Here is a 25,134-nt window from a genome sequence, read left to right as displayed (position 1 = left end):
AGACATAGTTTGATTAAAGACAGGTCTCCACAAACCAATCACACTGTGTATACTACAGTACGGAAGGGATTCTGTAATGACTCATGAAAATAAATACCGTACATAGATCAAGGCAAGCCGTTTACTCATTTGAGCCAAACGCATGAACCACATTTAACCTGGTGTCCCTAGTTTGGACATGTCATCATACTGTAGGTGAAAATGTTCAAAGATGATCATTCATTTTCTCCAATAATCTGCTTTCTTATAGATCCCGTTTTTGCTTTTCGTCTCGAGTAGAGGGTTCAAGTGGTTAAAAGTCCAGTCCAACGCCCAGTAATGAGGTTCATCAGTCTAGTAGGATGTGCATCAGCAGTGCTTGTGACTGTAAAAATGCACCAAGACAACAAGGGGGCAGACTCACGCTTGGTTAGCGGCACCGCCATCGATGTGATCCTCGGTGGCCTGTCTCTGCAGAACCTGCAGCAGCACGGCTGGAGACACACCCATGTCTGATGAGCAGCGCTTCAGGTGGACGGATCGACTCTTCTGGGACTTGAACCTCTTTCCACAGATGGGACACCCTGGGACACTCGGGGCAGGGGCAGGTGCAGGTGCTGGTGCGCCGTCTTCAATTACGTCCAAACACCTTGCAGAGAAATATGGTAGCAAGAACATTGAGAGGCACAAGTTGATGGAGGAGGATGCATAATCATACATTTCACCTAAACCAACCATTGTGAGCTGGTTGGTGGGCTTTTTCGTCGCACTACACAATCATACGATTAAGCATAAAAATAGGGCTTTAGTGGTTATCCCCTTCTCCCTCGGTCTGATCAGTTTTGTGGATATTCAAAATAAAATGATTTTAAAGCATAGGTAAATAAGGTAAATAAGGTAAATAAGGCATATAGGTAAATAAGGAAAGGACTGCATTTGCACAAAGTGTATTTGGTCTCCAGTCCAGTAGATAAAACCAGCCAATAATTAAACATGATTGATTCACAAGATCAGTGATTGACCATTTAAAATGTCCATTTGTACCAGATATGTCATGTCAGTCTATTGGCTCTCAATATTATCATAGCCATGTACAGTACTACAAGGTCATCAGTCTGCTCACACATTTGGATTGAAATTAATTAATATTATCAACATCAATTTGTCATGACTTTTAGGTTGATGCTAGAGTTGTGAAGTTTCTAAAGTCACTTTCAAACTCACAAATTTTGGACTAGTTCATCAGTTAGTTTTGCAGTACAACACCATTGTATGATAAAGTAAATATATAAATATGACTTAAGTGGTTGATCCCCAGACCTGTTGAGATGTTGTGTGCGTCCCTCTGCAGTCATGTGGGATAGATCTCTGTTACAGAGCTGACAGAAAAACAGGCCTCTGTCCTCCAGGTCCACAGCTTGAGCATCTGCTGCCTCTCTGTCCAGCTCCTGCTGCAGCCTCAGGGCCAGGGCCTCATCGCTGTCCTGGAGCCCACAGGATGAGGGCCCGGGCTGCAGCCTCAGGGCCAGGGCCTCATCGCTGTCCTGGGGTCCACAGGACGAGGGCCCGGGCTGCAGCCTCAGGGCCTCATCGCTGTCCTGGAGCCCACAGGATGAGGGCCCGGGCTGCAGCCTCAGGGCCTCATCGCTGTCCTGGGGCCCACAGGATGAGGGCCCGGGCTGCAGCCTCAGGGCCAGGGCCTCATCACTGTCCTGCAGCCCACAGGATGCGGGCCCCGGGGTGACTGAACACAGAGTACATGAAGATAAAAGTTAGTGGCACGCTGATGTTAACAATTGCGTTAACACTGAAGAGCATGTGCAAGCTGAACTGAGAAAAGCGTGTAAAAAAGATAAAACATTATCCACCTCCTGTGTATCACAAGAACCACAACCACAAGAATTGAGATCACGATTCTCACACGATTCTCCACTTTTCCATAAAAGTATATTGTCTTTAGTCTGTAGTTGCTGAACATCACTACATTCAAAATTTAGCACCTGGCGCCAACTGTGACTATGGCTTTAAACATCAAAGTGCTTGACTTCAACCTCTCTTAAAGTCTCTCTCATAGCAAAAGTAAATCAAATTAATTGGACGGTTCTCTCTCAAATTTAGAAATGAGATTGCATAGGTGTCTGAATCTACACCACAACCTTTTGTGATTAATTGTGCAGCACTACCTCCATTCACTATGGAGAGGCGTGACACTGTGTAGTGCAGATGTGGTCAGTGAGTGTCTGTGCACTGTAATCCTAGAATGGCTGATATAGTGACATGCACTGGACTGGATCATGTATTCTATATACAGCCATAGTTCAATTTTGTGGAGGGATTAAACTCAGCAGCATTCTAATTTGTAGGGCTCAGTGTACTCATCCAATAATTAACTGCTGTGCTGTAACCTGGGATCAGCCTTTGTCATCTAGCATCATCAATTAGAAAGTCAGAAAACGTGTATTAAGTAGTAAGTAAAGTACACATTGCCACGTTTCCACCAGATTCACACAGATCATTGGTGAAGAGTCAGTTGTATGTCCCATACCCTGCCACATACAGATAATGTGGTGAATAAAAGTGGGGATACTTTACTAAATACATGTTTTCTGAACTAATTTCAAATTGATACGATACCCAAATGACAAAAGCTGACCCCAACTCACAGCAATTTATCATTGGGTCACACAGTGTCTACAAATTAAAATACCATGGAGATGCTTCCCATCATGAAAATGCATGAAAAATGCTGAGTGTTCTATGACTGTATTTATTATAATGCATGCAATATGGTATACCATTCTAGGCTAAAGTGTACTGCAGAAGTGTGTGTTACCTTTCTGTACTGACTGACGAGGAGTGATGTCCTGCTCAGTCCCTCTTGAAGGGTCCTTCTCTCTGTGCATCATCTTCTGTGGGCTGACTCTCTTAAACTGCTGCATTCTGAAGAGCACTTTCTCTTTGGCCCCTGCAGCCTTCTCAGTAATGTCGATTGTTGCCTTGGACTCGCCAGCAGAAACAGGCAGCCCCATGGGGGCTTCTTCTCCAGCACTTCCAGTGACATCTGGCTGTTTAGCTTCAAGTTCTTCGTTAGGTAGCGCCTTGTTGGAACTGGCAGCAGCAGATCCAGTGGAGGATTCGACATCTCTCTTAATTCTCTTTCGTTTGTTGGTGTCTCTGGGCTGAGTTGAGGCGGAGGGCTGCTGAGGCTGTGTGTTTCTCGGTGCCGCCACCGCGGTGGTGTCGTTTGGTTTCCTGCGAACTCGTTTCAGCAGCTTGAAGTTGGAACATAGATCCACGAAGTCCTGGTCAGAGTCGTCCATGATGTTACTGTTGTTGTTGTTAGTTAGCTCATGATGCTAACATGTAACGAGCATCTGGACGTTCTCTCCAGAGTCCAGAGATGAAATGCATGTACCTTTCCCGTGAAGGTACAGATAATAATTCACCATCGCAGTGCTCGTTTAGCTAGCTGCTACACAAACGGGTGCACAGAGTTATTTTATCATGATAAACTGGCATGTTAGTTTGTTTACTCACAAATCAACCGGGCAGCGTCTAGTGAGCTAATCTAGTGAGCTAATTTAAGACTTCCGGTGGACGATCTCTTCAAAATAAGAGTACCCTCTAGAGTATTGAAAAAAAGTTTAATTTGCACATTAAAACTACAAATTAAGCATTTAAATGATGCTATATGATGCTATAAGACACACATTATGTTTCTGTGTAAGAATAAGTAATTAAATCCTTATAATAATAATAATAAAGTTATCTAAATGGATAAATGCTATTCACTGGAGTGCATGGACTTTATAAAGTGGACACTGGACAAAAGACGGCTCCGCAAGGCAACTATCTGGACATACCCACGCGTTCGGGGAGATGTCCTATACCACACCCCACTCTCCGCTAAGCGGGAGAGGTGTAAAATTCACAGTAGCAGACCTTCTACTGGGGTCAAGGCTGACAAAAAGTACCGTTTCCGGACCCAGAATGGACACTGGACAAAAGACGGCTCCGCGAGGCAACTATCTGGACATACCCACGCGTTCGGGGAGATGTCCTGTACCACACCCCACTCTCCGCTAAGCGGGAGAGGTGTAAAATTCACAGCAGCAGACCTTCTACTGTGGTCAACGCTGAAAAAAGTACCGTTTCCGGACCCAGAATGGACACTGGACAAAGAGGCCTCCGCGAGGCAACTATCTGGACATACCCACACGTTCGGGGAGATGTCCTCTACCACACCACACTCTCCGCTAAGCGGGAGAGGTGTAAAATTCACAGCAGCAGACCTTCTACTGGGGTCAATGCTGACAAAAAGTACCGTTTCCGGACCCAGAATGGACACTGGACAAAGAGGCCTCCGCGAGGCAACTATCTGGACATACCCACACGTTCGGGGAGATGTCCTCTACCACACCACACTCTCCGCTAAGCGGGAGAGGTGTAAAATTCACAGCAGCAGACCTTCTACTGGGGTCAAGGCTGACAAAAAGTACCGTTTCCGGACCCAGAATGGACACTGGACAAAAGACGGCTCCGCGAGGCAACTATCTGGACATACCCACGCGTTCGGGGAGATGTCCTGTACCACACCCCACTCTCCGCTAAGCGGGAGAGGTGTAAAATTCACAGCAGCAGACCTTCTACTGGGGTCAATGCTGACAAAAAGTACCGTTTCCGGACCCAGAATGGACACTGGACAAAGAGGCCTCCACGAGGCAACTATCTGGACATACCCACACGTTCGGGGAGATGTCCTCTACCACACCACACTCTCCGCTAAGCGGGAGAGGTGTAAAATTCACAGCAGCAGACCTTCTACTGGGGTCAAGGCTGACAAAAAGTACCGTTTCCGGACCCAGAATGGACACTGGACAAAAGACGGCTCCGCGAGGCAACTATCTGGACATACCCACGCGTTCGGGGAGATGTCCTGTACCACACCCCACTCTCCGCTAAGCGGGAGAGGTGTAAAATTCACAGCAGCAGACCTTCTACTGTGGTCAACGCTGAAAAAAGTACCGTTTCCGGACCCAGAATGGACACTGGACAAAGAGGCCTCCGCGAGGCAACTATCTGGACATACCCACGCGTTCGGGGAGATGTCCTCTACCACACCACACTCTCCGCTAAGCGGGAGAGGTGTAAAATTCACAGCAGCAGACCTTCTACTGGGGTCAATGCTGACAAAAAGTACCGTTTCCGGACCCAGAATGGACACTGGACAAAGAGGCCTCCGCGAGGCAACTATCTGGACATACCCACGTGTTCGGGGAGATGTCCTCTACCACACCCCACTCTCCGCTAAGCGAGAGAGGTGTAAAATTCACAGCAGCAGACCTTCTACTGGGGTCAACGCTCAAAAAAGTGCTGTGCCTTGGGGCATTGACAATTATTTAATTAACGAATTAAATAACCTTATTTTATTCTGAAGGCAACCGGATGTCTTAAATTAGCTAGCTCTCAGACAGGAAGTTCTAAATTAGCTCATAAGACGGAGCCAAATATCTGTCTGAGAGTGGAGCCTGCCTGGCAAATGACATGGGGGGTCCTTTTTGTGGGCTTGGCCGAAAGTGGGCGTTACCAAAAGGTGGGCGTGGCCATGGCCGCCAGAAGTCTGTCAGATTTTGACAGCTTCAAATTAGTGTTAAACATAATATAACCCAATTGACTCCAGTCCTCTCTGTTTAATATATCTATAATGAAACTATATAAACTATGCATATACCATGAAGTGCTATGACTACTAGCTCTGGTCCATAGCTCTAATGCGTTTCATTTAGAGCTATGTTACTCTAAACTTCCCCGCTCGCATGAATGCAGACCAGCCTCTACTCTTTGGCGTAAATAAAAAGAACGTTTTTGCTACACATAAAAACAAAGGCGAGTTGTGTCATTAGAAAGCCTACTTTGGTAATTGGTTCTAGTTCTAGTGAACAGAAATAATAAATAAATAGACTTGGTAACCTAACTGTAGGGAGTGCAAACACATTAAAGAACCTGGGGGTTATCATCTATGAAAAGGCAACACAATGAGCAGAAAATAAAAATGAACCATGTAAATACAACAAATTGAGCAGAGCACTGCAGGGAGTTGAACCCCATTCCGGTAAACCAGAAGTACCACAACCAGTGCCTTGGTTTTTGTTTTGTTTTACGAGGTCCATTCGTTGAAATGTAAATTTTGCATTGCAACGGTAAAGTAATTTCACAATTGACATTGTAGGCAATAATTAATAACGGTATGGCACCAGGCCAAAGCCATGGGGATAGAGTATGTTTTGCACTGTGAGTGAGTGTGTGTGTGTGTGTGTCCGTCAGTTTGTTAACAGCTAATCTCCAGCACCATTAACCCGGTCGATGCCAAATTTTGCACACACACTCCCTGGATGCCAACGATGAACCTCTGTCCCAAATTTTCCAGAACGGCCTGTATAGCACCACACATTTTTGTATGCCCTCCGAGACTATGGACTATAGCCTTTCGCTTTTCCGCGATTTAACCTTTTTTCAAATCGTGAACAATGATGAAGAATCGCGCACTATAGCATGCCACTTAATGACCTTGGGGTCATCAAGGTCATTGATATTGATCAATAACCTTGAGCAGTATAAATGACCTTCAATAAGACTAGTAAATGACCTTGAGCAGTATAAATGACCTTGACAAGTACAAATGACCTTGACCAGTATAAATTACCGTGACCAGTATATGACTGACCAGTATAAATTACCTTCATGAGACTAGTAAATGACCTTGACCAGTATAAATGACCTTTAGAAGACTAGTAAATGATCTTCACCAGTATAAATGACCTTTAGAAGACTAGTAAATGATCTTCACCAGTATAAATGACCTTGACCAGTATGCGGTCCGTGACCATGGACTATAGCCTTTTGCTTTTCCTTGATTTTCACCTTTAAAAAATCCTCAACAATGATGAAGAATCGCACACTATAGCGTGCCGCTCAATGACCTGAGACCATGGACCAATGAATGAAATACAACACATTGAGCAGGGCACTGCAGGGAGTTGAACCCCGTTCCGGTAAACCAGAAGTCCGACACCAGTGCCTTAGTTTTTGTGTTGTTGTTCATTTAAAGGTCCAGGTGTGCATACGCATGTGCCCCTGTGTGTGTAGGTGCATGTGTGCATGTGTGTGCACGCTTCAATGACCACTGTTGGACCCAATGGCGATCAAGGACCTCAGGGAGCCACCCATAATTCACAACGGTCACAGCGAACTCTGTTGCATCACAACTGGTGGCCAACAGTCGTAACCAACACCGCCACGACCCACAGGAGAATACCATCGCACAGTGGTATCAGACCAACCACAATCAGCCAGCCCTCAAACCAAACCCTTCGACCTAGAAGAACTCAAAACTGCAATGGGAAAGTTGAAACCCGGAAAAGCAGCAGGGATTGATGACATACTGGCAGAAATTATACAGCACCTGGAACCTAACGCAAAGACCTGGCTCGTGGGGATGCTGAACACATGCATGGCACAGAAAACCATCCCTTCTGTCTGGAGAAAAGCCAAAGTGGTTGCAATCCCCAAACCTGGCAAAGACCCATCATCCTCAAAGAGCTACCGACCCATTTCCCTCCTCTGCATCACCTACAAGAGAGGCTGCTACTCCAACGCCTCATACCACTCATAGACACCAAGCTGACTAAAGACCAAGCTGGTTTCCGTCCCGTCCTGTGCTGGACAGAGCTCAACCTCACCCAACACATTGAGGATGGGTTTGAGGGAAAACAAATAACTGGAGCAGCAACTGGAGGGCGAAGCAAGCACGCAGGCAGCTTGTGCCTGCCTGCGTGCCTGCCTGCCTTCCTCATGTGGAAGCTGCATAGTTGAGTTTGTGTGTGTGTTTCTTTTTCTGTCTTTCTTTCTTAGGACGAAGAGCAAGGTAGACGCCGTTGGAAGGCTCAACACAAGCCGATGCCCCTAGAGATCCATCCCAAAGCTTCCCTCAGGGAGTCCAGCAAGCCAGCTAGCCAGCAAGCCCGCCCAGTCAGCCAACGCAGCCAGCCAGCTCCGCCAGTCAGCCAGTGTAGAAAGTCAGGCTGCCAAGCCAGCGCACATCAGCCCTTGCAGTCAACCATTGTAGCCATACCAGCCTTGCTCAGTCAGCTCAGCCAGGCCTCTCTCGAGGCCTGGCTCTCTGTCTGCCTGGCCCGGTCTGCCCCGCCCTGCCTTGCAGCAACAGAACCAGCCTTGCTGGCAAGCCAGCCAGCTCAGAATACGAGCTCAGCAAGCCAGCGCAGCTGGCAAGCACGCAGTTAGTCTAAACCAGTTTCAGACTGGCAGGCCAAGGCAGACAGACAGGAAGACCGAGGCGCCTAGGCAGGCAGACAGGCCAGGAAGGCAACAAAGTGCAGGCAGGGGGACTGTCCGGCCTAAGGCTGCGCTGCAAGGGTTGGAGCCTGGCCAGCTCCTGCTGGTCTAGACTGAGTGGCTGTGGCTGCACAGTAAGGCTGCGGTAACCTAGTCTGGGCTTGCTGCTGCACTGGCTTGCTCAGCTCGCATTCTGAGCTGGCTGGCTTTCCAGAAAGGCTGGTTCTGTTGCTGCAAGGCAGGGCAGGGCAGACCGGGCCAGGCAGACAGAGAGCCAGGCCTCCAGAGAGGCCTGGCTGAGCTGACTGAGCAAGGCTGGTATGGCTGCAATGGCTGACTGCAAGGGCTGATATGCTCTGGCTTGGCAGCCTGACTTTCTACACTGGCTGACTGGCGGAGCTGACTGGCTGCGTTGGCTGACTGGGCAGGCTTGCTGGCTAGCTGGCTTGCTGTGCTCCCTGAGGGAAGCTTTGGGATGGATCTCTAGGGGCATCGGCTAGTGTTGAGCCTTCCTATGGCGTCTACCTTGATCTCCGTCCTAAGAAAGAAAGACAGAAAAAGAAAGACACACAAACCCAACTATGCAGCTTCCACCTGAGGAACCGAGACGCGAGAAAAGAACTGAGCGTCACTTGGGATGGTCACAAACTCTCCAACCATACCCACCCCATGTATCTTGGAGTTACACTGGACAGGACACTCTTCTTCAAAAAAACACCTGGAGAACACAAAAGCCACGGTCAACACCCACAATAACATCCTGTGAAAACTAGTGAACTCCCAAGTGGGGCGCAGACCCACAAACAATCCGTGCAACTGCCATGGCCCTGTCTTTCTCTACAGCAGAGTATTCCTGCTCAAGCTGGAGCCGATCACGTCACACCAAATTGGTCGACACAGCCCTAAATGACACCTGTCGCATCATCACGGGATGGGTCAAGAAAACACCTGTCCCGTCCGTGCCTTTATGCGCTAGCCAGCACCTCCCCCCGCACATCAGACGACTGTGTAACGCTCAAGATGAATGGAAAACACAGGAGATAGACAGTGAAGTCTGGAATGAAATGATAGAGAACACCTCACACACACAGTTTCCTTTCGTGGCTGTTTACATTCGAGGGTCGCCGGTCCTCTCAAACGGAACAGTTTAACGTCATGCCCAGGACGAAAAGATATAGAGAACACCATAATGACAAATGACAAATAACAGCAGGAAGGCATGGGCCACAATCCACCGTCTTGGCAAAGACCACACCACCCATAATTCACAACGGTCACAGCAAATTCTGTTGCATCACAACTAGTGTAGGTATTGGATGGAGCCCGCACACCACAGGTATAAGAAAGACGTGATGCAGAGGAGGGAAATGGGTCGGTAGCTGTTCGGGGATAATGGGTCTTTGCCAGGTTTAGGGATTGCAACCACTTTGGCCTTTTTCCAGACAGAAGGGGTGGTTTTCTGTGCTGTGCATGTGTTCAGCATCCCCACAAGCCAGGGCCTTGAGTTAGGTCCCAGGTGCTGTATCATTTCTGCCAGTAGGTCATCAATCCCTGCTGCTTTTCCGGGTTTCAACTTTCCCATTGCAGTTTCAAGTTCTTCTAGGTCGAAGGGTTTGGTTTGAGTGATGGCTGATTATGGTTGGTCTGATACCACTGTGCGATGGTATTCTATGTGGGTCGGTGGCGGTGTTGGTTACAACTGTTGGCCACCAGTTGTGACCAAGACCGCCACCAACCCACAGGAGAATACCATTGCACAGTGGTATCAGACCAACCACAATCAGCCAGCCTTCAAACCAAACCCTTCGACCTAGAAGAACGTGAAACTGCAATGGGAAAGTTGAAACCCGGAAAAGCAGCAGGGATTGATGACCTACTAGCAGAAATGATACAGCACCTGGGACCTAACGGAAAGACCTGGCTTGTGGGGATGCTGAACACATGCATAGCACAGAAAACCATCCCTTCTGTCTGGAAAAAGGCCAAAGTGGTTGCAATCCCTAAACCTGGCAAAGACCCATTATCCCCAAAGAGCTACCGACCCATTTCCCTCCTCTGCATCACCTACAAGCCTATCCCGTCACACCAAATTGGTCGACACAGCCCTAAATGACACCTGTGGCATCATCATAGGATGCATCAAGACAACACCTGACCCTGTCCCAACACCTGTTTACATTCGAGGGTCGCCGGTCCTCTCAAACGGAACAGTTTAACGTCATGCCCAGGACGAAAAGATATAGAGAACACCATAATGACAAATAACAGCAGGAAGGCATGGGCCACAATCCACCGTCTTGGCAAAGACCACACCACCCATAATTCACAACGGTCACAGCAAACTCTGTTGCATCACAACTGGTGTAGGTATTGGATGGAGCCCGCACACCACAGGTATAAGAAAGACGTGATGCAGAGGAGGGAAATGGGTCGGTAGCTCTTCGGGGATAATGGGTCTTTGCCAGGTTTAGGGATTGCAACTACTCCAGCCTTTTTCCAAACAGAAGGGATGGTTTTCTGTGCTATGCATGTGTTCAGCATCCCCACAAGCCAGGTCCTTGCGATAGGTCCCAGGTGCTGTATCATTTCTGCAAGTATGCCATCAATCCCTGCTGCTTTTCCGGGTTTCAACTTTCCCATTGCAGTTTCACGTTCTTCTAAGTCGAAGGGTTTGGTTTGAGGGCTGGCTGATTGTGGTTGGTCTGATACCACTGTGCGATGGTATTCTATGTGGGTCGGTGGCGGTGTTGGTTACAACTGTTGGCCACCAGTTGTGACCAAGACCGCCACCGACCCACAGGAGAATACCATCGCACAGTGGTATCAGACCAACCACAATCAGCCAGCCCTCAAACCAAACCCTTCGACCTAGAAGAACTTGAAACTGCAATGGGAAAGTTGAAACCCGGAAAAGCAGCAGGGATTGATGACCTACTGGCAGAAATGTTACAGCACCTGGGACCCAACGCAAAGACCTGGCTTGTGGGGATGCTGAACACATGCATAGCACAGAAAACCATCCCTTCTGTCTGGGAAAAGGCCAAAGTGGTTGCAATCCCTAAACCTGGCAAAGACCCATTATCCACAAAGAGCTACCGACCCATTTCCCTCTGCATCACCTACAAGGCTATATGAGAAGCTGCTACTCCAACGCCTTGTTGCCACTCATAGATACCAAGCTGACTAAAGACCAAGCTGGTTTCCGTCCCAGCCGCTCCTGTGCTGGACAGAGCTCAACCTCACCCAACACATTGAGGATGGGTTTGAGGGGAAACAAATAACTGGAGCAGCATTCAGAGATCTCTCTGCTGCCTACGACACTGTCCAACACCGCACAATGGTCAGGAAAAGCCTCCTCAACAACAGGCGCTTCTATGTCCAGTTAAATGACCAGAGGAGTAAATGGAAAGCCCAAAATTACGGCCTCCAACAAGGTAGCGTGCTCGCCCCCCTCCTTTTCAATATCTACACAAACGACCAGCCACTACCCAATGCCTAATGCCTATACTAAGGGAGTGCCCCCATTAAACAATCAAAATACCACATTTTGGTGCCCCTCCCATCACTGCAGGTGTGACACGTCAACCCTGAGTGAGTAGGTGGGGACCCAGACATATTGATGTAAATATAGTCTGTTCAGAAATTGTAGTGCCTCTCATAGAGCTTGTAGGTGATGCAGAGGAGGGAAATGGGTCGGTAGCTCTTCGGGGATAATGGGTCTTTGCCAGGTTTAGGGATTGCAACTACTCCAGCCTTTTTCCAAACAGAAGGGATGGTTTTCTGTGCTATGCATGTGTTCAGCATCCCCACAAGCCAGGTCCTTGCGATAGGTCCCAGGTGCTGTATCATTTCTGCCAGTATGCCATCAATCCCTGCTGCTTTTCCGGGTTTCAACTTTCCCATTGCAGTTTCACGTTCTTCTAAGTCGAAGGGTTTGGTTTGAGGGCTGGCTGATTGTGGTTGGTCTGATACCACTGTGCGATGGTATTCTATGTGGGTCGGTGGCGGTGTTGGTTACAACTGTTGGCCACCAGTTGTGACCAAGACCGCCACCGACCCACAGGAGAATACCATCGCACAGTGGTATCAGACCAACCACAATCAGCCAGCCCTCAAACCAAACCCTTCGACCTAGAAGAACTTGAAACTGCAATGGGAAAGTTGAAACCCGGAAAAGCAGCAGGGATTGATGACCTACTGGCAGAAATGTTACAGCACCTGGGACCCAACGCAAAGACCTGGCTTGTGGGGATGCTGAACACATGCATAGCACAGAAAACCATCCCTTCTGTCTGGGAAAAGGCCAAAGTGGTTGCAATCCCTAAACCTGGCAAAGACCCATTATCCACAAAGAGCTACCGACCCATTTCCCTCTGCATCACCTACAAGGCTATATGAGAAGCTGCTACTCCAACGCCTTGTTGCCACTCATAGATACCAAGCTGACTAAAGACCAAGCTGGTTTCCGTCCCAGCCGCTCCTGTGCTGGACAGAGCTCAACCTCACCCAACACATTGAGGATGGGTTTGAGGGGAAACAAATAACTGGAGCAGCATTCAGAGATCTCTCTGCTGCCTACGACACTGTCCAACACCGCACAATGGTCAGGAAAAGCCTCCTCAACAACAGGCGCTTCTATGTCCAGTTAAATGACCAGAGGAGTAAATGGAAAGCCCAAAAGAACGGCCTCCAACAAGGTAGCGTGCTCGCCCCCCTCCTTTTCAATATCTACACAAACGACCAGCCACTACCCAAAGCCTAATGCCAGCGTTTCATCTACGCCGACAACCTCTGCATTACGACCCAACAAGCAGACTTCCAGAAGATTGAGTCTGTCCTTGAAAGTGCCCTCCAAGAAATGTCAAGCTACTACAATACAACCACCTGAAACCCAACCTATAGAGAACACCTCACACACACATAATTTCCTTTCGTGGCCGTTTACATTCGAGGGTCGCTGGTCCTCTCGAACGGAACAGTTTAACGTCATGCCCAGGACGAAAAGATATAGAGAACACCAACATGTCAAATAACAGCAGGAAGGCATGGGCCACAATCCACCGTCTTGGCAAAAACCACACCACCCATAATTCACAACGGTCACAGCAAACTCTGTTGCATCACAACTGGTGTAGGTATTGGATGGAGCCCGCACACCACAGGTATAAGAAAGACGTTCTTTGTTGAAATACTGACAGCGTTTCGATCCATTTGATCTTCATCAGGTCATGTGTACACAAAACATACACTTTTATACTAAGGGAGTGCCCCCATTAAACAATCAAAATACCACATTTTGGTGCCCCTCCCATCACTGCAGGTGTGACACGTCAACCCTGAGTGAGTAGGTGGGGACCCAGACATATTGATGTAAATATAGTCTGTTCAGAAATTGTAGTGCCTCTCATAGAGCTTGTAGGTGATGCAGAGGAGGGAAATGGGTCGGTAGCTCTTCGGGGATAATGGGTCTTTGCCAGGTTTAGGGATTGCAACTACTCCAGCCTTTTTCCAAACAGAAGGGATGGTTTTCTGTGCTATGCATGTGTTCAGCATCCCCACAAGCCAGGTCCTTGCGATAGGTCCCAGGTGCTGTATCATTTCTGCCAGTATGCCATCAATCCCTGCTGCTTTTCCGGGTTTCAACTTTCCCATTGCAGTTTCACGTTCTTCTAAGTCGAAGGGTTTGGTTTGAGGGCTGGCTGATTGTGGTTGGTCTGATACCACTGTGCGATGGTATACTATGTGGGTCGGTGGCGGTGTTGGTTACAACTGTTGGCCACCAGTTGTGACCAAGACCGCCACCGACCCACAGGAGAATACCATCGCACAGTGGTATCAGACCAACCACAATCAGCCAGCCCTCAAACCAAACCCTTCGACCTAGAAGAACTTGAAACTGCAATGGGAAAGTTGAAACCCGGAAAAGCAGCAGGGATTGATGACCTACTGGCAGAAATGTTACAGCACCTGGGACCCAACGCAAAGACCTGGCTTGTGGGGATGCTGAACACATGCATAGCACAGAAAACCATCCCTTCTGTCTGGGAAAAGGCCAACGTGGTTGCAATCCCTAAACCTGGCATAGACCCATTATCCACAAAGAGCTACCGACCCATTTCCCTCTGCATCACCTACAAGGCTATATGAGAAGCTGCTACTCCAATGCCTTGTTGCCACTCATAGATACCAAGCTGACTAAAGACCAAGCTGGTTTCCGTCCCAGCCGCTCCTGTGCTGGACAGAGCTCAACCTCACCCAACACATTGAGGATGGGTTTGAGGGGAAACAAATAACTGGAGCAGCATTCAGAGATCTCTCTGCTGCCTACGACACTGTCCAACACCGCACAATGGTCAGGAAAAGCCTCCTCAACAACAGGCGCTTCTATGTTCAGTTAAATGACCAGAGGAGTAAATGGAAAGCCGAAAAGAACGGCCTCCCACAAGGTAGCGCGCTCGCCCCCCTCCTTTTCAATATCTAAACAAACGACCAGCCACTTGAAACCCAACCCATCAAAAACCCAACTATGCAGCTTCCACCTGAGGAACCGAGACGCAAAAAAAGAACTGAGCATCACAAACTCTCAAACCATACCCACCCCATGTAACTTGGAGTTACACTGGACAGTTTAACGTCATGCCCAGGACGAAAAGTTATAGAGAACACCAACATGACAAACCCTACACTTAAACCCTCTATATTTAATAAAAAACAATTCTGGACAGGAATCCTGTATTGCAGGGGTGCCCAAAAGGTACATCGTGATCTACCAGTAATCACAAAGGCTGTGCAGGTAGACCATATGGCATGCCCCTGTATATAATCTATCACTTGAATTAAGGTGACTTGACACCAGCTCAAATGTTGCACACAAACATCAGTAGCAAAAGTACAAAGTTATTGTGACAGTAATAATTGCTATAGTGTGTGTTCAGTAACAGGAATATTCCTGTCTCTCCAGCTCTTTAATAAATAGAAAAGGGTTTAATCAGGAGTTGTAGTAGCCACAGGATAATCTAAGCGGTGGATATTGCTCTTTTCTTCATGTCTTTATGTATGTAAATTGTCTTGTTGTTTGTGTTATGTCAAATGCGTGTATATGTGTTCTGCATATACTTGGCTGCTGTGTTGCAAGTTACTGAACACACACTATAGCAATGATTACTGTCACACTATAGAGCTATTTAACACTGTTACTGAACACACACTATAGCAATGATTACTGTCACAATATAGAGCTATTTAACACTGTTACTGAACACACACACTATAGCAATGATTACTGTCACAATATAGAGCTATTTAACACTGTTACTGAACACACACTATAGCAATGTTTACTGTCACAATATAGAGCTATTTAACACTGTTACTGAACACACACTATAGCAATGATTACTGTCACACTATAGAGCTATTTAACACTGTTACTGAACACACACTATAGCAATGATTACTGTCACAATACAGAGCAATTTAATTTAGGTAACCAAATTGACCCCAATAGTAGATCTTTACACTCTCAATAGTTCAATTGTTGTTAAGCATCTGCTTAATTTCCAAAAAAACTACACAATTAGAGAATGTAGAAGATTGCTACTTTTGATCCTTTGATTATATAATGCTGATTGTAGCATAGTGGTTAGTGACTGAGCTTTGTTAACATGAGTGCCCGGGATCGTTTCCCACCAATTTCAAAGAATGTTTGTTGCTTCGTGCCAATTTTCACAGAATGTTTGTCCTTTTACCTACCAAACAATACTATTTTCACCTCTAGTCGATTATTTATTCAGCGTTTGAGCCACGGACCACCATTTGAGGCCATCTAGTCTCTCAGACCCATTTGAGCCACTGACCACCATTGTGAGAGTCTATTAATGTGAAATGGTGGTCCGTGGCTCAAACATGTTATCACTTTTGAAGTTACTTGTTGTGTTTAGATATGTAAATACTACTCTTTAAAGCCGTGTTTCGGTAGTCGAGTGGGTACTGTCGACGGTTAGTAAACATTGAGGCCGGGCATAGTTGTTTATAAACCTTCGACACTAACCATTCGGCTACTGAAACACTGTTTTACAGTTTCGTACAAACATCATATATAAACATCATAACAAGTAACTTCAAGTGATAGACGTTTGAACACACAAACAACAACAGCGTTAAGTATTAAATAACATTTAATCACTTACTTGCTCCGAAGACGGACCCGCGATGGTGACGTGGCACGTTCCAAACAAACACTGACCAAACCTACCTCCACGCGTCTCTTCCGTATTTGAGGGCGGCGGCACTTCCTTCCGGTGTGAGGCCACGCCCGCGAGATTTAACCGCGAATCTATTGTAGTCCTCTTACGTTACATCCGGGTCCCTTGGTCCCATCCGCTTCTAATGCAAAATAGCTACATATGAACGCGTGAATCTTTTTTTTTTTTTACAATAACGTTATTTGTCAGAAAGGAAGCCATTGAGGGTTAAAATGGGTCTTAATGCTTCCAACTCATATAACTGTCACCAACAACACTTTTAATGATATTACATGAAGCAGACAGCCCTGTGATGAAACCTTTAGCATTACACTGTGGTTAATAGGTTTTTATTCACAATGGAATGTTATTGTACTCTTAATATATCATGGTGTAGCACAGCACAGTAGATTCATATTTCAATCGATCTGGGATGTTAAAATTGTGCAAAACTCTGTTCAATGAATGGCCTCTTCTGCTACATTAAACATTACTAAACATTAAACGTTACTTATACCTGTTATTGAGACTCCTATAGAGCATGTTGACATGGATAGCTTGGTTAGTAGTATCTCTGTTAGTTAATGCAGTTTGATTCATTAAATTAATAGCCTATTTTATTAGACAAAAATGTAGAACAGTAGTGTCATAGAGTGGAAAATGCCATTTGGTTTAATGTCACAGAATGCAGTGCCACGTAGATCGAGCAGCATGATAAATGGTTAACTTTATAGTGTGTTCAAAAATGGCAGATCTGCAAGTTCAGTGTCTTGAATGAGATGTGCTGTGAGTTTGCATATCTGCTATTGTCCAGCATAGGACCGTTGCACAGTGAAGTATAAACAAGGCTTTAGGATTTATAAGTCGTTTTTAGAATATAATAGAATATTCACTCCAGTGAATAGCATTTATCCATTTAGATAACTTTTTGATGTTATTTAATTACTTATTTTTACACAGAAACATAATGTGTGTCTTTACAATAACTGTAATGTAATAATAATACTAATAATGTAATGTAATAATTATTAATTAAATAACCTTATTTTATTCTGAAGGCAACCGGATGTCTTAAATTAGCTAGCTCTCAGACAGGAAGTTCTAAATTAGCTCAAAAGACGGAGCCAATCAACCGCTACATCTTGAACTTCTTCCTGTCACGTGGTGTCCTGCTTTCCCACGTGACGTGATGATGACGAAGGCTCGAATAAAGCCTACTGTGCAAGGTCAACACTAAAGTTAGTAAATATAATACAATTTGATATAAAGCATATTATTGTGTGTTAATAACTCCCTGTCCAAATATCAACTCAGCAATAACCTCTTAAATGTAGAACTTTAAGAGGAGGTTCCCAAAGTGGGGTCCGGGGACCCCCAGGGGTCCTTGAGGGAGTTCAAGGGGGTCCCCAGTTAAATGATAGTTTGGAACCAAATGGTGTGTACAAATGTTGTCCATTTGGTTGATTATGTGCAAAGTTTCCTTCTTGTTTGTCTTGAAATTGTATGATATAAAACATAGCTTTATCCCTTAAAGGAGAATTCCATACTAAAAGGCTTTCTTACCTTTCTTTGTAGTTGTTACGTCCCCACCAAAGAGGTCCAGGTGTTTTTTTGTGCAAAAGCTCCTGATTGGCAATTTCCCCTACCATAAGCCCTACATTAATTGCATTGAATTGAATGGGAATTGAATGGGGCTATGGGGTGTTGTGCTAATTCGCTTATTATTTCCTCTCTTCATAATGTAATAATATCCCAAGCGGCACACTTTACTACTTCTTTCGATGGAAATAAGTGAACTAGCATAACACCCCATAGCCCCATTCAATTCCCATTCAATCCAATGCAATTCATTGAGGGCTTATGGTAGGGAAAATAGCCAATAAGGAGTTTTTGCACAAAAAAAACACCTGGACCTCTTTGGTGGGGACGTAACGACTACAAAGAAAGGTAAGAAAGATAAGAAAGCATTCTAGCATGGAATTCTCCTTTAAGGGACCGAGGCTATCCCTCCATGGAGTATTACGAGATGTCTTGAAGTATTATTGGCTGTTGGCTTTGAGCAAAGCAGACAGTATTTCATCTTATCTGTATCACAACATTTATTCAAATGTGATTGTGAGCTGTGACAAATTCTGCAATAGAGGGTATGATGCGCATGCATAAAGTGAGTGGCAAAGTGAGTTTAACGTTGTTTAAAGTCGTTTAATACAATCAGATAGGACTTTTCTGTTTGGATTAATCTTTAATCTGTGTATAGTCACTGTATAGTCTGTGCAATCCAATTTATCCGTTGATATGTTTTGGTCATCTTCCAGGGGTTGACACTATAGGTCTCAGACACACTTGCCCAACGGGAAACTACAGGTCACTGTTCTACTTGCCCAAAGGTCAGGCCCACTTGCCCGAAAAGTAAATTGTCGATTATTAATGATAGGGAAAATGTACACTTGTGGACAAATAAATAAATCCAATCGATAACTGCTGATTGGCGACAGTCACTTTGAAACCGATAGTCATGAAAAGTTAGCATTGTTCATGAATAGCCAATAATATGTAACGAATATAGAATGCACTTGCCTGTCGGGCAACCTGAGAGCAAATGACACTTGCCCAAACATTTTATTTACTTGCCACAGACGAGCAACTGTTAGTGTCAACACTTTTCTACTCTTTTCTGGAAAAAAGAAAGCCTGTGTTGAGCAATACTAAGATGCTTAAGAACTAAGCATCACTATTTAGAAACTGGCATTATAGCAACCCATTTTGGGCGGGAACCAGTGTTGTTTTCGTCAGGACTGACGATAACGTAAATGACGACGTCAACGCCCCTTTTGCCAGGACTAAGACGGACTAAAACGAACGACCCTAAAATATTTCGGGACAAGACTGACGCTGACGAGCTAAATACCGTAGCTCTGTTTGATGACGATGACGAGACGTGTGTGTGTTATTGTTGACAAGACGAGGCTGCACGAAAATGTTAGTGGATTGACGAACAAAGTTTTAAATGCATGAAAATGTTCCGCCAATAATGTCACTGCTCTCGCCGCTATCCTCCTCTCCAGTCTCCTTTCCTAGTTGGTCACGCCCATCTGCATGCATGCACACACACACACACACACACACACACACACACACACACACACACACACACACCCACACACACACCGTCCCATTTCGACTCTGTGTGCGTGTCCTCTTCAGACCACCACCAGACTGGGGGAAGACGGCACCGCTGAGATCACTTTGCTTGTCCCCGTTGATTGGAAATAGGATTTAAAAGGCTATCCGATGATAGCGTGGATTACAGCACAGTTGTGTGCAATTATTCAATAAAGAATTCACATATCACCGCACCTCGTCAAGCCTCCAGTGTCGGCTCAATGCGAAACATGTTGCACCGAGCCTAGCCTGGAAGCTAACGTCAATCAACAACAGCAGCTCTGGTCGATAGTGTAGTTAGGACTCAGGAGTTCTATGGTGCTTAATTTGATCCTTTCCCCTCACTCACACCCGCGGAAGCTGTGTGCCCCTCGTTTTTAAAATAGATGTGAAAGCCTACTTTCCTCCTTCTAACACTATGGATCAGAGCTAATGTCATTCCAACTCCCAGTAGCAGTTCAAGTACCCGACCAGATGACATTGATTGATTGATTGATTGAAATATTTATTAACAGTTTGTAGAATTTACAGTACATTTTAAGCACAAACTCATTACAAAGACTGTCAACTGTGAGTGGACGACCCAATTAAGCATTACACTTGTTTACAACAGGGTCCACATTGTTCAATTCATCAAAGACATGGTTTCTAACTAAACGGTTATGGCCAAATAAAATGTAAAATCTGCTATGGCTGTTACTGTATGTCCACGGAAGAAACACAGAGGTGTTTTCTTATGGTCATGTCACATATTTGCTGCACCAATTGAAGCCCCCCCCAAACCCTGTGGATGCATTCCCCAAAACTCTCAGAGGCATGCCCCCACCATCCAAACCTTCAATATTACTTCCCCCAGCTATTTATTTTTATTTACTTAGTGTTTTTCCTTTAATAAAGTTGTTTTTGATTCATGTCCCCCTTGTAAAGCATTTTTGGGTACTCAGAAAAGCTGTATATAAATTATTAATTTTGAGATATTATTACTACAAAAACAATGTTTTATTGCTTAAACTTATGTATTCACTATTCATTGATTCACTAGTATACCAAAATCCATTAAAAAAAATGGCTCTCTCACAGTTCTTGGGCCAAATAATGATATGCGATTAAAATGTGATTAATCGAGATTAACTACAAAGCCTCTGATTCATTAGATTAATTTTTTTAATCGAGTCCCAGCTCTAATTAATACCTGTACGCTATAGACATTTTATTTAAAGACATTTTTTTATTTTTTGACAAACTGGACTAAAACCTTTTACTAAACTGACTAAAACCCTTAGGAGTTTCCGTTGACTAAAACTATCAAGGATAGAAATGACTAAGACTGACTAAGACTAATTAAGCATTTTTCCAAATGACTAAGACTGACTAAGACTAATTAAGCATTTTTCCAAAAGACTAAGACTGACTAAATCTAAAAAATGCCTGCCAAAAACAACACTGGCGGGAACCCCTTTTGGTATTATAAACATTATGTTATAATTTAGCTATATTAGATCTACAAGCTCATAGCGCGCCATACCGAGTGGTGCGCTACAAGCTTGTAGGTCTGCTATTTTTGAAAAATCGTAAAAATGTGGCGCAAATCTTTGAATATATATTCTTTCAAAGTGAATGTTTTTAACTCAGGTCTAAATGGGTTAACAACTGAGTCACTGTGTCCAGTGGCGTGCACAGACATTTAGAGGGGCAGGTGCTCAAGTGAAAAAAATGGCACCTTGTGCAGCGCATTTTGGGGTGGGAACCCATTTTGGTGCTTTATAGCTATTGAAAAATAGCAGATCTACAAGCTCATAGCGCGCCACCGAGTGGCGCGCTACGAGCTTGTAGGTCTGCTATTTTTCTTTAATCGAAGAACCACTGACATAGAAACACATAGCTTTAGATTGTGTGGGGGCCTAAATAATATAGTAGAAGCGTTTTTTTATCAAGATTTGATCAATGTCACCATGGTCCACACACTACAAATTAAGAAAAAAAATAAAACTTTTTTTTCTTTTTGTTTTAAGAGCAAAATTGCCAAAAGGGCAGGGGGTGCTCTAGCACCCCCTAGTGTCTATCTGTGCATGCCACTGACTGTGTCTGTGTACCTGTGAACTGCACAACATCACACCTGCTGCTGTTCATTGGATTAATCACATTTATTGGAATTTGATTTGAAATTGCTTTTGTTATAAGCAAAGCACCTTTTTGGTCTGTTTGTCTGTATTGTTGTTTATGTAAACAATTATTTATTGATTTGTTTTTCATATTGACTTTGAAACTATTGTATGCTTTTCTCTGAGTGCAGTGATGACCGCATGTTATATAGAATGATCAGATTGCATTGCAAAGACACACCTGGACTTAACTCACTGTTATTATGTAACTATTGTTTCTACTATTGTTTCTAGCTCCACAGCCCAGATAAATTAGTGTTCTACACGCACACGCGCGCACACACACACACACACACACACACACACACACACACACACACACACACACACACACACACACACACACACACACACACACACACACACACACACACACACACACACACACACACTAACAGTTCTACAACTCACAAGTTCTAGTCTACAGCTTATTCAGAGGTCAAGCCACAGTCTGACATAACTATGTCTATTAACCCTGACACACTGGTTGAAAGCTACGCAAAGACACTGGAATGCACTGCTTTGCTTAGTGCAGCACTTAGTGCAGTGGTTTTCAACCAATGGTCCTTGAGGGGGTTCCAGGTGGTCCCCAGCTAAATGATGGAGAGTTGGTAACCAAATGGACCCTTATAGATCTTTAACTCTTGAGAGTGTAGGCTATTCATTTTACACTCTCATTATTTGCATTTCAAGAAGTCTACATAATTAGAGAATGTAGAAGAATTGTTATTTTGATCAATGCTTACCAATGCTTGCATGGTCAACAGTGTGTCAACGATAACAAAATATTCTTTAGTTTTGGGTCCAAGAGGCTAAATCTCATTAAATGGCTGTGGATCAAATGCAGAATAAATAATGGCCCTTGATATGAAAAAGGTTGAAAACCACTGGCTTATTGGTTATTAAAATAATTAACTAAGACAAATACAAACCTATACCTGAGGCTTGGGGCAATAGTGCTAATTCTGTTGGCATTTTATGGAATCTTATTTAACCTCTTGAACGCTATAGTGTCCCTGTGTTGCTGTATAAACAATCTATGATATAGCGATGCGCTGTAAGTACGACTTGTCACAATGCGATGTGTTTGTAAGCTTGTAGATTACATATCGGCAAATCGAGATAAAAATGAGGTGGCCAAGGTTATAACCTTTGGGGACCCTGGTCAAAGTAATGTTATATACTGTACTGTATAAGTGATTAAACAATTAAACAAAGGCCTATTGGGATGAGCATGTGTGTTCTTTCTTTGCACAAATATTACCCATTTTCATGTTTAATTTTAACTTGATGAATTGTGATATATAGCCCTGTAAAACCACTTGTCCTAATTAATAATAATATAATTAGCTTCAAAGAAGGTTCCCTTCCAGAGTAGAGTGAACACTTTAAGACTCAAACCAGTGAATATATGCAACAGTATAATGTGACGCTCAAAGGAATACAGTGAACAGTGAACTTTTACATTTCAAAAGTTTTATTTGTCATGTACGAAGTAACAAAATCTGAGTTAAAAAAATCACATTGAAAAAATATATGTTTTTAAAATAAAACAATTCATACAGAACATGAGCCAAATACCATCCCAACCCACACACCTCTATTATGTACACAATTATTGCTAAATATATAATCTAAACACTTACAAATATAACCACTTATATATAATACACAATGATTGTAAAGAATATATCTTGTATAAACCTTAATGAACTTAACATATTGTTCAAATCAATAGAAATACATGCTTAAAAAATATTTAAAAGACCTCAAATACATCTAGGTTTAGTGCATGTGTTTTCAGTCCCACCATTGCAGTAGCTATAGTACTAGATGTCTCTAGAGCATCAATTCAATTCAATTAGCTTTATTGACATGAATGTAAAAGCTACAGTATTGCCAAAGCATGAAATTCAACAAAATAAGTTCAAGAACAAAACAAAATAAAATAAAATCAAACCTCAAGAAGATGAGAGATCAGTCTTCATTGTTTGCAATGAGTTCATCATAAAAGATCCCAAAGGCCATCATCATCATAGGAATCGTCTGAGAGCAGCATCTTCATGAAGAAGCCTGCCTCCTCCTCCATCGCCTTGAGTCCCCCCCCAAGGGTAGACGGCCGGCAGCCCATCAAGCGCCAGCTCCTCTGGCTGTTGTTGTTGTGGGTGCTGAAATAACCAAGACGCTGCTGATGTAGCTTACCGTAATATAAAGCATGGATCCCATGCACGAAGGCTCTTCTGAAACTGATGGGCTTGCTTGCTTCATGTATGATGTAGCCTAAGTTGCCCAACACAAAATAGAAAATTTAGGAATGATATCTATTATGATAGTCAACGTTCACACATAGTGGGCCCTACACTAGCTCTGGTCCATAGCCCTAAGGCATTAGAGCTATGGATCAGAGCTAGCCCTACACCTGACCTATGGAAGGCAGGAATCCACCTACCAGTCTGCATATATGCCACCTGTCTGACTGGTGACTGGTCAAAGCAGGATTCCGAGAAGGATTAGAGTTAGGTAGTCAGGTAGATTCATATTACAGCTTCAAGCTGTGCACCACCAACTCTATAAATTGTCATGCAATGGACCGTCCTGGGTTATTTAATAATATCACAATAATCTTTCACAAACATGAGCTGACAGGAGAGGGATTTAAAAAACTCGTCACCCAACTTTAAATATTCTCTACAGCAACACTCAAGTTTTGTTTTTGCTCAAGTTTAAGGACTAGAAACAGACTTCCCTATGGTCTTCTCAATGACATTAATGTAGTGTAGTCTATATTAGATTAAAACAGTTTAAATCCCATTTTATATTTAAATTGCGTTTATAGCACTTCGATAACATCAAAACATGGCTATTTGAAATAGCCATGATCTTACAAGTGTTCGTTAAAGTTCTCTTCCTCAGATCTTTGGCTCACTAAGTTATATATAGATATATAGACAGTTAAAATAATTGAGTAACTAATCTGTTGCAGTTTAACAATATGGTACATAAGTAAGAAATTAGTCTTTAACAAGTTTATATAGTAATTTCATTCTCTCTTCCTTATATTTATAATATTTTCAATAACTTGCATGATTTACAATAGGAGAAAAAGTTACTCCCGAAAGCCGCATTTATACTTGCAAAATATTTCCCTCACGGTGACTGTTATTTTCAGTGAGCGACAGTATCCTACATTGAAGTATAAATTTGACAAGTGCAGTACTTGAGAATGAGAGCATAGG

The 25,134-nt window shown here is 44.1% G+C and overlaps 1 protein-coding gene across 1 annotated transcript in view; it reads right to left on the bottom strand.

Moving 5' to 3' along the window:
- slx4 (SLX4 structure-specific endonuclease subunit homolog) overlaps nt 1-17,744 on the bottom strand; it is a 36,173-nt gene extending 18,429 nt beyond the window's left edge. The window contains exons 1-4 of the mRNA XM_083764933.1: nt 17,695-17,744; nt 2,813-3,511; nt 1,300-1,723; nt 404-628 (exon numbers count right to left, since the gene is read on the bottom strand). Coding sequence (XP_083621059.1) covers nt 404-628; nt 1,300-1,723; nt 2,813-3,299 — 1,136 coding nt within the window. The 5' untranslated portion in view covers nt 3,300-3,511; nt 17,695-17,744. The remainder of the gene's footprint in view (nt 1-403; nt 629-1,299; nt 1,724-2,812; nt 3,512-17,694) is intronic.
- Between the last annotated feature and the right edge of the window lie 7,390 nt (nt 17,745-25,134).

The sequence above is a fragment of the Protomyctophum parallelum genome (assembly GCF_964188405.1).
Source record: "Protomyctophum parallelum genome assembly, chromosome: 5".
Classification (NCBI taxonomy): Eukaryota; Metazoa; Chordata; class Actinopteri; order Myctophiformes; family Myctophidae; genus Protomyctophum; species Protomyctophum parallelum.
Note: the sequence above shows the minus strand (reverse complement) of the source record. Positions and strands in the feature narration are given on the sequence as shown.